This window comes from Bubalus bubalis, chromosome 24 (genome assembly GCF_019923935.1).
Source record: "Bubalus bubalis isolate 160015118507 breed Murrah chromosome 24, NDDB_SH_1, whole genome shotgun sequence".
NCBI lineage: Eukaryota > Metazoa > Chordata > Mammalia > Artiodactyla > Bovidae > Bubalus > Bubalus bubalis.
Window position 1 is genome coordinate 3,635,361 of NC_059180.1, and position 13,515 is coordinate 3,648,875.

A 13,515-nucleotide genomic window follows, 5' to 3' on the forward strand; every position below is an offset into this window, starting at 1 on the left:
CCCCTGAAGAAGGAAATGGCAACCCACTCCAGTATTCTTGCCTGGAGAAATCCCACGGACAGAGGAGCCTGGTGGGCTACAGTCCATGGGGTCGCACAGAGTCGGACACGACTGAGCGACTTCACACACACACACACACACACACACACACACACAGATAATGAAAAACTGCCTTTACACTGTCCTCACTTTCATTCTGCCGCAGATCTGTGACAACATCGTGTCAGGAGAGCACTGCTCCACAGAGCAGCTTGGTGACCTCAGAAGTCAGAACTTAGGACATTTTGTTTTAGATCCTAAAGAGTTCAGAAATTCAAATACTTTCCAACTCTATAGCTATCTCATGGATTTTCCATTTAGACACACTTGAAGTTATGAAATTAAATTACAGGTGTAACAGAAAGACAAATAGGAGAAAAGGGAAACATTTATGAAATAATCCACAGGAAAAGTTGAAGTGGACTCTTCTTGGACACAAGCAACTAAGATCAAGTCTGTTGCAAAATTCAGCAAGTTTACCTTTGGGAGGGTGGCAGTGAGGAGGGGAATTAGACCAAAGTAACCTCTTCGAAAGAGCTTTCAGCAGTTATTTCATCAATATAAATAACAGAACTTTAAACAGTTTAAGTGGCAGCCTAAGAGCTGTGTGGATTTTGCTGTGCAGAACCCACCCTCTCAGGTATGTACGGGACTCCTCTGCAGTAAGCAAACACACACTGGTCCACTTTTTACCAAGCAGTCATAAGGTTAATTCTTGTCAAACCTTCAAGACCCATTTTCCCCTCAAGCTTAAAAATGTCCCTACACACAAATCTCTAACACTGCACACAATTTTCCTTTCATGGTGTATCCTAAGCAGAAGGAAGACGACAAACGCAGCCCCTTTCTGAGAACACTGCCGTGCCAGCAAAGCAGTCACATCAGTGACGCTCCTCAGACTGCCGGGACACGGCACTTCAGGCAGCCACACCACGAGGCCCCTCTGGGTTGTGTGGGAGGGGGCCGCTCACCATCGTTAACAGTCACATTTGGCCATTACCTTGTTCAAATTTGAAATCTATGTAAGAATACTGATTCATTTCTTTTCTCTTTTTTCTTTTTCCACTGGTTTCTGGCGATAGCTCCTGCCATTTTTTAATGGCGTCAGAAAAGGCCTAAAAATTGAGAAAGGGAAAGGTTACTGCTGTAAATGGGACACAAGAATACGTGAAACACAGGCAATCCCAAATCTCGTTGTGACTCAGTTTCAGCTACCTTCCCTATATGGCTTACCAGAAAAGGTAGTGGCAAAGTAAGCAGGTAGCATTTCGTGACTTCATTTTCTCTTTCAACAACTGCTGTACTGGCAGAACCAAGGTGCTGACTGATAAAGAGGTGCGTGAGCCAACAAGCTACGGACGGTGTCCATGAGTAAGCACAGGTTAAACCACATAACAAATGGCTACAAGTCCCATGTCACAGGCACCACATTACCTGGTGCATCTCTGGGCAACAATCCGGCCTCCATTTCCTCCACGTTCTTGCTGCTTTCACTCACTTCCCCACTTTGTACTGAACACTGGAGTGCAAAATGCTTATGCCAGAGATACTCCCTTCTCTTCCACAGCTTTAGCTTCTCCCTCTTATCTTTCCAATTGGCATTTAAAGGTGATCAAGTCTCTGCTATCTTAAAAGAAAACCTTTCCTCTCAGACCTCTTTCCTCTTCCAACTACCAGCTCTGCTTTCTCCCCTTGTTTGTAGCCAAGTTTATCAAAAAGCCATCTGCACATGACATCACCTTGCCTCCCAGGAGCGCCAGCCCCCTCTGCCTTGGCCTCTACCACACCTCTTCACTTGCTCACCTCCCTAACACAGGGCCCAGTCCAGGACCTCGGCTTCGGCCCTCGCCCCCCTGGAGCCCAGCGGTGATGCCACGCGGCCTGCCCCGCTCTCCTGACCACCTCCTGGCGGCCCGCCCCTCTGCCTCGTGTTTCCACATGGGGAGTCTTCCAGGCAGCCCTGGCTCTCTTCTCACCTGACAGTCTCTTCAGGTGCACCTCGTCCAGGCTGGTGAGGTCACTTTCTATATGCTGAAGAATCTCAAAATCCCTTCTCCAGTCCGTTATTTCCCCCAGTTTTGGTCCATTCAGCCACTCAATGAATTGTTTTTACTCAGATATCTGAGGCCCACCCAGCAGCATGCTGGCAGTTCAGCACTTCCCGGACAGAATTCACTATCTTTCCCTCCAAATTAGCTCTCCTATGGGAACCCTCATCCCAGGAAATGACACCCCTGTCTTTCACGCCCTGCCCTTCCTCCTGACTGACCTCCTGCTTATGCAACACTTAGGGGTGTGATTAAATGTCACTTGCTTCAGAGAGGCCTTCCTGGAGCCTCTCAGACCACCCTCTAGTCATATACTCTTTCGGAATAGTTGTCCCAGTTGTAATTACATACTTATTTGTTATCTGTTTCATGTTATTTCCTCCCCTGAACTCGGAGCCTCTAGGACAGGGACTGTTACAACAGCTCATAGTGCACCTTCAGCAACTGCACAATCTGGATCTAACACTTATTTGGTAAATAAAAGGTTACAGGGATGTGCATGTGTTACAGGAATGTTGCTAATACATCACATTCTGAACCTGTTTATCTTAAACAGCTATGCATCCCTGTGGTAAAATGGTAACAAAACAAGTATTTTAAGAGAGAGGATCAGCCCTGCATCTTAACCTAACTCCTATCTCCCTTCCTTTTCAAAGCTCCTCAGTGTGGGAATCAAAAGGGAATTGACATTTGCTGTATGCACCTCCTATAAGCTAGGCACTGCATGCAGCCCTTTCAAGTCCTTAACTTAAGCCCATTTAATTCTCACCACAATCCTCTAAGGGAGGTTATTATTTATTTCACAGTAGAGGGAAGCAAGGCTACAGAGAAGGGCAAACCTTAATTAAAGCGAGGACAGGACTCAGGCCAGTTTTGGAACTACAGCTCCTCTCTTTGGCGTCACTGTGTCCTCAGTCAGACTCAGTGCAACTCCACCGAGTTATCTTGCCACCTCTCTACGTCCCTGATCAGTGTCCTCCACAGCTAGAGTGCCTCCTCCCTCGCTTCCTTTCTTTTTTGAATTCCCACTATACAAGGTATTCCCCACAAATTCTTAGGCACCAATGTCTGTACTCAACTGCAAGACTAATTCATACATTTTATCTACAGGCAAATACCCCGCCCTTCAACCAAGGCTATTCTCTAAAACCCAGGAGAAGGAACAAGACAAGTTACTATGACTTGCATTTTATAAATGAGGTAACTCGCAAATCAAATTCCCAAAGTATTAGTTTTAACAATCAAGGATTCAGGCTGGTTACAATTTTCAGGGCATCTGTGACAGCGGCCAAACTTCCTTTAAGGGATGACCTAAAAACACGACAACTGGCATCTGACGACGTAAAAGCTGAGAAGTACACAGAGACTCCTCTGTGGAGCCTGGTGGAAAGGTCAAGTCCAGAGACAGAGATATGTTACCTGTATGGAGATAAAGGTGACCATTCAAGTACACGGAGGGAGAAACCTAAGAAGCCTGGGTAAGACCCTGAGGATGACCACCTCACACAACAGAAGTTAAAGGATGGGTTAAACAAGATGGCCCTGTCCACCAGCATTAAGTTTATGAGGGAAGAAACCCGTATGTCCACTGTGACATTCCCAACGTGTGACCGATGGCAGGCACTCGGCAAACTGCCTGAAAGAAAGAGGTAGTCACACCTGTGGCAGGAGGGGAACTTTTCAATCTACTCCAACCATCAGTCAAGTGTGAGTGTGTAAAGCAAGACACAGAGAGTGGTCAGGATCTCTGGGCTGGCCAAAGAGGTGGTTCATGCTTTTCCGTAAGATGGTACATGAATACCTGAATGAACTTTTTGGTGAACTCAACAAAGTAAAGAAAATTTATCTTTGTCAAAAGGCAAGGTGAAGGAAATCCCAAGATGACAGTCACAAGGCAGGCATGGAGAAAGCAGCGGGCATGAAGTTCTGCAAGTTTAAGACCATCAAGTGGCAGAACTAGAATTAAAATACAAGCGAGAAATCATATCTAAGTTTGATTAAGATTCTGGATGTAACCAATTTATAGGAAACAGACGAACTGTTTAATTATAATGCAGGGGTGCAGTCAGAAAAACTCAGACTGTGGAAGCCTGTAAGATAAAACCCAAACAAATAAGCAGTAAGGTAAAACAAAGGACAAAGAGAGCGTGCAGATTAAGAGATTCAAGAACTCACCAGCCACACGCAATAAACATATTTTACTTGGAATTCTGTGACCAAACAAGCTGTTTCAAGATTTATGACATATTCAGAGAAATCTGAATGCTGACTGGACATCTGATAATGTTTATTTTTAAGGTGTGATAATGGTATTTTGATTAGATTTTAAAATACTTTGTCTTTGCCTTTATCTTTTAAAAATTAATACTGAAATACTTTATGGATGAAAAAAATGAAATGAAGCCTAGAATTTACTTCAGGTAGGGGTAGGCGGGTAGGGGTGGAAATACAAGTCTGGGCAGGAGCTGGCAACTCCTGAAGGCGACTGACAGTATGCAGGGGCGTGTCACAATACCAGCTCTACTTCTGTATGCGTCTGATGTTTACAGGGAAAAAACAGCAATCTGTGGAGAACTGACCCTGCCTTAGTCAGCATGCCTTCTCTAACTGTCACCATGTTTGGGGAGTGGTGCAGAGAGGACAGCTACTGCAGCGGCGAGGAAGCCCCTCAGGGTGTGTTTTCTGCCTCCCTGCCCATCTGAGTATGACCTCCACCAAGGCACAAGTCTTGTGCACCCTGTGTGTACAACAGGGAGACATTCTAAAAGGGCACATCAGATTTTAGCTTTTGTCAAACATTATTTCCCCTTAAATACCTGATGTTCATTCAAGTAGCCCAACTCATCTCTTCAAAATCCTGTAAAATCTTAGATTAACCGCCCAAACAGACACCACAAAAAATATAAAGGGCCAGACAAATGAGGAAAAGGATATGGAAGCTATGAACAAGAAATGAGCCATAAAACTCTCCAATCTCCACCCAAGTAACGACAAGCTGGGGGATGATCAGACCTTCAGTGTGGAGAAGCATCTGCTAGCGAAGTCACTTTTACTGACCTCAGGATGTAGGCAGGGACATTTCTAATGAGGACCATCCCACCTCCAGACCACGGGGAGCTGTCTCCTGCTGCTACGCTTTTGCTTTTCATCTGGGCTTCCTGGGAGCTCAGAAAATGTGTAAGGCACCACAGGATCAATAAAGATGCCACACAGGGCCCTAAAGATGAAAGAGCCCCTTCTTTCTCAAGATCATTAATTTGGAGGGGGGAAGCGTATTCATTTTTGAATGACAGTACCGACATTCCCTCTTTAGCAGGGGAAATGAGAAGGCATTATCTATCAGAAATAGAAGGCATTATTTCTGTGATCCCTTCAGAGTATTTTTAACTAAAATGAACCTGTAATTAGGAGTTTGCTGACAGATGCCTGGATCTTATCAAGGTAGAGGTGGAAGGGGCCTAGACTCAGCACATTCACTGATGTTCACCTTCTTTCAGGTTAAGACCCAGTGGGTGTTTTAACAAGTAAAGTAACTCCACATTTGCTTGTCTTCTGGAAAGAAAAGCACACTGTTTGCTAAGAGTCACCAGAACTTCAGCAAGAGAAACCGGTTTAAAGGCAGGAGAGACGAGGAACAGGTCAAGGACCTGCCGGTGCTGCTCTTCCGTCCTGGCTGTCGTCAAAGGGCCTGTACAGTGGGCTGCACTAAATGGAGCATGTCTGCTACTCACTAGCGAACAGCACCTTTCTAAGATCTGGAACAGAGGCCCTTAAGTGGAATCTTTATTTAGAGTCCAGAAAGAAAGAAAGAAAACCTTGAGAGCTTTCAGGAGTTGCCCATTCTCTTCTGAAGCAAACCGCCACTCCCTGGGCAGTGCTGGGCTCCCGGCCCTTTACACTCTGCCTCACGTTAACTGGTAACTGAGGCATCTCGGGGAGGGTCATGGGACTAGTCCCAAGACAGAAAGCACACCAGGGAGGAACAGCAGGGGAACACACGCTTCCATTCCACATTCCATGGGGAAATTCATGTCCTTATGGTCATACCAGAACTTTCCTGCTTCGAATCTGTGTTTCTTTTCATTCAGTTCTTTCTGATCAGCAAACCCTTTGTCTACATATATTCACCCTGACAAACTCCTTAGCTCTTTGCCATCATAAACCAGCCCAACTTCTGCAAGCTGAACTCTTCATCCTGTTATCACGGGAAGAAGCGGTCAAGAGGTGTGCCCCACCAGAAGACCAAGGAGAGCACCTTTCGGGTGATTGCATAGTGTCCTTTGAGCTCGTGCAGGGCCCACTTGATGTCCTGACTGCTAAGCATTTTGAAGTCGGCCATCAGGAGGTCGGCAGCTTGGATGAAGCAGTGCTGGTCAAGAGGAGCTAATTTAGAATAGTCAAAAAAGTCTACTGTAGGCAACTGAAACGAGAGAGAGGCACAACATTAGTGGCCAGACTGTATTTCTAGAGGGAAATCATTTGAAGAATTACTTACTGAAGAACAGAATAATCTGACTTGTACTAATTACTCTAAAGGAGGATACCAGCCCTGAGCAAAGATGAAGAAATGATGTTCAGAGAGGTTAAACAAACTGTCTGGAGTCTGGAGACTAGTTTTGCTAGTTGGAACTATGAAAAAGTATAGTTGGGGGTTTGAACACAAGTTTTTAGCCATTTTCTTTTCACAAAATGTTTAGAAAAAACTGAGGTTGTTTTCCCCCAGCTACAAAATACAGACATACTTCAGGAATACTGGAGGTTTGGTCGCAGGCCACTGCAATGAAGTTAGTATCACAATAAAGCAAGTCACACAAATTGTTTGGTTTCCCAACTTTTAGAAAAGTTAAAATTACACCATACTGTAGTCTAGTAAGTGTGCAACAGTGTATGTCTTAAAAAAAAAAAAAAGCACATATCTCAATTAATTCTATAATTTATTGCTGAAAAATGCTAACCATTATTGGAGCTTTCAGCAAATCAATCTTTTTGCAATAGTAACATCAAAGGTCACTGATCACAGATTATCATAACAAATGTAATAATAATAAAAAAGTCAGAAATATCGTGAGAATTACCAAAATGTAACAGAGATATGAAGTGAACAAAAGTTGTTGGGAAAATGGCACTGACAGATTTGCTCAAGGCAGGGTTGCCACAAACCTTCAATCTGTGAAAACAAAAACTGTAACGTCTGTAAAGTGCAATAAAATGAAGAGCAATAAAATGAGTAATAACCATACATGAAAGAAACAGTCAAAAAGAATTTGTGGGAAGTGGAAGGATGGTGCAATAGAGACCAGTGAAGCAGTTCTGAACTATACTTTCCTTTAACCACTGAACATACTAAATGCTGGTCTGGACCACACATGAAGACAATGATTAAGATTTTTAAAAACCAAACTGTTTATATCTTGACACAGGATTTGGTTACACAGGTGTATGCACTGTATATAAATCTTACTCAAAAAGAAAAACAGATATTAAACTCTAGGCAACAATCTGCATGCTGAAGTATTTATGCGGCAGAGTACTGATGTTTTTGCAATTTGCTCTGAAGTGAGTTATAATAAAATATAAGAGGGATGTGCTGATGGACAGAGGGATGGATATGGGACAAATTGGACATAGTAAAACGTTAACTTTTAATAGTACTGGCTGGTGTGTATACAGGAAATCAATAGAAAGTTCTTCTGGCTTCACTGTGTGTTTGAAAATTTCTTAATAAAATGTTAAACCCTAAGATGATACAAAGAGTCCTGGCCAATTCTTGATTCATGTTAGGAACTTGCTTTGTAGCATTAACAATATGGAGGATTTAATTCTTTGTAGGGAATTAAATTCCATCTTCCCACTTTCAAGGGAAGATGAAATTACAACGAAAGAAGTCAAATACAGAACTCAAGGTGACTCAGAGGGGGAAATCCCACTAAAATATGTATTCTGAAAAACCTACTTTCCTGGATAGTCTTAAAAAAATGCATCTTGACAAAGCACTTTATTCCCTTAAAAATGATGAAAAGAGGAGAGAATTTCCAAGTAGATACTGCAAAGCAAGAGCACCACTTGCCTTCATCTCATCTTGGCTGGCGAGCAGGCTGCTACTGGGATTCATAAGGACTCTGTCTTCTCTCTTTGGATAATCTGGATTTTCCAGAAGAAAATTACAAAGTCTGTAAAAATAAATGATATTACTGTCACTCTGCTTCCAAATGCCACACTTGCTCACTGATTCAAACATAATGTATGAAAATAAAATCTCTAGTCACACTGTAATTGACCTATCAGGGAATGAAAATATTTGCAGATCAGAAAAACAAATGAACAAATAAGACATTACACTGAATTTCTATTTTTACTTGCTAATGTGAAAAGCAATAAACATACCGATAAAGGTAAACTCCTTCGAAATTTGTTAGTTCTTACTGGTTGAACTGTATGGAACTGGAGAATTTAGATGAAAGTATCTATCATTTGTCAGGAAAACTATTAACAAATAAGGGATGGGGGAAAAGTCTGTATTCACATTCACAATTAAAAATAGTTTTCTAAGAGTTAATAAACAGAACATAAAAGACCCGTGCTAATTCATTAATACTTTTTTAAACCCTATAGTAAATAAATCCCCATGACGATTTGAGGGATGCTCAGTTTGCTGTATGGCTGAAGGAACAGACCATGTTTGCTTAAGAAAAAACTCTCTCCATTCCAAAATCACAGCCTTGTCTTTTTAATCACTATCATGAAATCTTTCAAAAGCAAGGATAAAGAGAATAAAATAACCCATAAGATGTATCACTGCCCAGATTTACAAATTAAACTAGCAAAGCCCTTCAGCCTATAAAAACCAAAGGCAGCAACACTCTGTGCTCTTTGGATATTCCACAGTGACAAGGACAGCTGGGGTGTGCGGCATGAGCCACTTCAGGAGCAAGAAAGCTGCCCAGTCAGAGGGCAAGCGGGGCTTTCCCTCCACTCCGGCTTTCTTCCTTTCTCCTGCAGACTGCCTTGAAAGCGCCCCACCATGACTCTCCCCAGGTCTTCTCCCGTCCAGTGTCAGGAATACAGCCTCTAATTAAGACAGGTCCAGCAGAAAGAAGTCAGAGAGAAAGTGCTCACCTCCCGCTCCTCTTCTCACCAGGCGCCAGTGTTCAGGGACTGAAAACTGGGGAGGCGTGCCTCTTGTGCAAACCCCCTCAGGACCCTCAGCACTGGCCCAACGGCAATGTGCCCTCCTTCTCCTGCTCCTGCTCCAGGACCGGTCAAGCACCCCTCAACCTTTTCTTCATCATCACTTGCAGGAACCCCACATGCACCTTCTTGATAAGCTCTCTTCCTATCACCACACCTATTCTCTGGAACATACACCAGAAGGCTTGAGAGGAAAAACCCCTTTCTCATATTACAGCAGTAGCAAAGGGAGACACCCTCCTCAAGAATTCTGAGCACATTTCCCTTTAAAACCACGGTCACTGGTGGTGACTCTTTGTTCCAGTACAAACTGATGAGCACCACAGGTTATACAATCTCTGAAGGGTAGCTGAGACTCAGTCACCATGAAGAACTCAGTATTTGTGGAGAAAGGCATGGAGTTCCAAACAATTCCTTTCTCATGCACACCTGGACATATTATAAACCAGGTGTGGAAGAGCTCCTCCATTTCAACCTTACTTGTTTGTAATGTTCAGATAAGTGCGGCTATCAAAGGCCAATAAACGGAATCTTCTTTGATAGAACAGCCATGCATGAATGAAGCCAGGTGGCTAAAATGGGGTGTATGCAAGATGATCTTGGAAGAAAGCATTAAAACTCCTGTTTCTAGTTTTTAAAATCTCATCCTTTAAAAATTTCTATTTTTATACATTTTTAAATGCATTTTCTAAACCTATTTTAGAGGTTCTTTTCTTAGAAAAGAAAATTGAGAACCATCTCAATTCATTTTGTATTTTCAACACTATGAAAAACTTCTCATATCAACATGATGCAAGATGTGGAATTCCACCAGTTGGGTATCAGAGGCTCTCACTTTGAACTGTCAAAATTCATTTCCATTTTAAAGTCTCCTCTACCCTCACGAACACAACTTTCCTGGAATTAAATGATATTCAGTGGCACCGATAATTAAGAACAGGGTTTCCTTTCTACAGATTTATGCTACAACCAAATACATTAATATTTACAGCCTGAGGCAAAGGCAGCAGGAGGCTTGTCAGAACTCAGATCTGCCCACCTATTGATATTATTCCATGCTTGATCTGACTTGACAAGCTAAAGGGTTTTGAGAAAGCATTCCCACTAAGTAAGCCAGGCTAATATTTCTAGCTTTTGTTCTTTAGTAGTTGTTGCTGCCTTGATCCAATTTAAGTTGCATCATATGTGAGTAAAGTCCTAGTTAAAGAGAGCAGGTTACTATCACAGGAAGCTCTCTGGCTAACAGGCTTCTCCTGCTAAAATGACCAGCTGGTTACAATTAAAGGTGACAAAGACTGGACACAGAATCAACATTCTGTGAGTCAGCCCCACAAAATATCAGCCCGCTCTACTCTGCTCTGGGCCTCCTTTCAGCCCTACATTAACAACACTTAAGTTAGTTATGAGAATTAACAATTCAGTCTCAAAAGTCCAGGGACAAAAGGAAAACTGAGTCAGGAAAATCAAACAGTAGGACTTCCCTGGTAGTACGGTGGGTAAGAATCTGCCTGCCAATGCAGGGTGTACGTGTGTGATCCCTGGTCCGGGAAGACTGCACGTGCCATAGGGCAGCTAAGTCCATGCGCCTCAACTACTGAAGTCTGAGCACCAGAGAGCCTGTGCTCCGCAACGAGAAGTAACTGCAATGAGAAGCCCAAGCACTGCAACGAAGAGTAGCCTCCGCTTGTCACAACTAGAGGAAGTCCCTATGCAGCAACAAAGACCCAGTACAATAAAAAATAAACTAACAAATTATATATATATATATATATATATATATATAAAAAAATCAGACTGTAGGTTTGAAAGTATTCAATACAATTACTGAACATTCCCTTTCCTCTGGAATTCATAAGACTTTGCATTAGGGACAGAGTTGATAAGTCCCAAGAGAAAAGGATGTGTGCGAGACTCAGGAGGAAGGAGGACAGAATTGTCACAGGATCTGTCAATCTGATCACGTTTTACTGATACTGCAGACAACTAACCTTGTAGGTATTTAGAAAACAATATATTCATCTACAGAATGAGAGGGAAACATTAAAGCATACTAAATTTCTAAAGGGTTACTTTGCTGCTGCTAAGTCACTTCAGTCGTGTCCGACTCTGTGAGACCCCAAAGACGGCAGCCCACCAGGCTCCGCCGTCCCTGGGATTCTCCAGGCAAGAACACTGGAGTGGGTTGCCATTTCCTTCTCCAATGCATGAAGGTGAAAAGTGAAAGTGAAGTCGCTCAGTCGTGCCCAACTCTTTGTGACCCCGTGGACTGCAGCCTACCAGGCTCCTCCGCCCATGGGATTTTCCAGGCAAGAGTACTGGAGTGGGGTGCCATTGCCTTCTCCAAAGGGTTACTTTAAAACTAAAAGAATCAGACACAACTGAGCGAGTGAGCACGGACCACTGGAAAGCTATTTGGAAATATGTTTCAAGCATCATGAATCTATTTATAATCCCTGATTCCAAACTTTTAACTTTAGGGTTTCAGGATGTAGAGCATAATTTTAAAAAAGGAAATTACTATATGGAATAATGCAGAATAACATTTATCAGAACATCAGTGAAACTATGAACCAGGAGAATAACAAAGAGGAGAAAAATTAACAAAGAGGAAAATTCAATAGAATAATTTTTAATTAAAGGTGATCATTAACCCCCTGAAGACAACAATGAAAAGTATTTTTTACTTAACATTACTTCATTAAAAATCCAAAATTATATTTGCTCTGAAAAAAAGTATGTTTTCATTCCAAGAACTAAAAAGGTACATTAAAAAAAATTAGTTATTTTTTAGTTTAGTGGACGTCTAGGAGATAGTTTTCACTGTAAAACTGTAGTCATTTCTGTTCAATTTTGTCATGACTTTAAAACTGCTCTAAAAATAAAGTTTATTAATTTAAGAGCTCCTACTGGTCAAATTTAGGATAATCCACTATCAAAAAGAAAAATAATTATAAATTATTTATGTAATTATAAAAAAAAACTAATTATAAAACACCACTTATACAAAACCTCTATGTCTACAGTAATTTAAAAAACAAGCAAGTGGAGGAAAATAGCAAAATATTCCTTACAGCAGAATATCAGATAATAAACTAGGTGGTGGATATTGGGTATTCATTTTACAGTTTTTCAACTTTTTATGTTCAAAAATTATAGGGGGGAATATCTGTAACAAAAAAAAAAAGTAAGAGGGAACTATACTAGATCAAGAAGCTAAAAAGGTCAACAAATACATTATGAAACCTTGATTCCAACCTGGTTTAAAAACCTGAAAGCAGTGGCTGCCCCTCAGTCGAGGGGACAGACAGGGCTACCAATGGTGCCAACAGTGCCTTGGTATGAATCAGAAAAGAGCACCTCCTCTGGGCTGCTCATCTCAGAAAGAGGGCCCTTCACTCTTGGTCAGGGCAGCCAGCTCCCACTCACACCCCTGCTGAATTCTACGGTACACAATACAATCTTTGAATATTCTTGTTTAATTAAAATAATCTGTATTAAATAGCCAAAAATATAATTAAATTAAATATCTATTGTTCTTTATAAATTTGCAACTGTTCCACCTTTGCAGACTAGAAGGAGGTGAAAGAGTATAAGCAGAAAGAAACTTGCCTGACTCTTTGTGACCCCACAGACTAGAGCCCGCCAGGCTCCTCTGTCCATAGGATTTCCCAGGCAGGAATACTGCAGTGGGTTGCCATTTCCTCCTCCAGGGGATGGAGCCGGCATCTGCTTTATCTCCTGCACTGCAGGCAGATTCTTTACGCACTGAGCCACTGGGGAAGCCCCAGCAAGACATATGTAGTATCAATGCTCAGAATTAACTAAACATCTTAATTCTATAACCACACATGATTGTAAGACCCAGAAAACAGTCTGCATACAATTAAAATTAGAACTCTTCTAACAGGATGATTAAAAAAGACATAATGCTAACTGAAACAAGCCAGCCACAAAAGGACAAATATTGTGTGATTTCACCTACATGAGGTCTCTAGAGGAGCCAAATTCAGAGATAGAAAGCAAAACAGTGGTTGCCAGGGGCTCAGGACAGGGACCGGGGACAGAGTTCCAGTTTAGGAAGATGAAAACATTCTGGAAATGGATGGTGGTGACAGCTGTGCAAAAATGCAAACACACTTAATGCCCCTGCACTGCACACTTAGAAACGGCTGTGCATGTGCATGCGAAGTCGCTCAGTCGTGTCCCGCTCTTTGGGACCCCATGGATTGCAGCCAACCAG

The 13,515-nt window shown here is 42.2% G+C and overlaps 1 protein-coding gene across 6 annotated transcripts in view; it reads right to left on the reverse strand.

Moving 5' to 3' along the window:
• The window catches only part of RNF216 (ring finger protein 216), a 120,976-nt gene that overhangs the window by 86,829 nt on the left and 20,632 nt on the right, over positions 1-13,515 (reverse strand). For all 6 annotated transcript variants that reach the window (XM_044935751.1, XM_006044282.3, XM_006044280.3 and 3 more), the window contains 3 exons: positions 8,155-8,257; positions 6,343-6,507; positions 1,040-1,154 (listed from right to left, as the gene is read on the reverse strand). In XM_044935751.1, the coding sequence (XP_044791686.1) occupies positions 1,040-1,154; positions 6,343-6,507; positions 8,155-8,257 (383 nt within the window). The remainder of the gene's footprint in view (positions 1-1,039; positions 1,155-6,342; positions 6,508-8,154; positions 8,258-13,515) is intronic.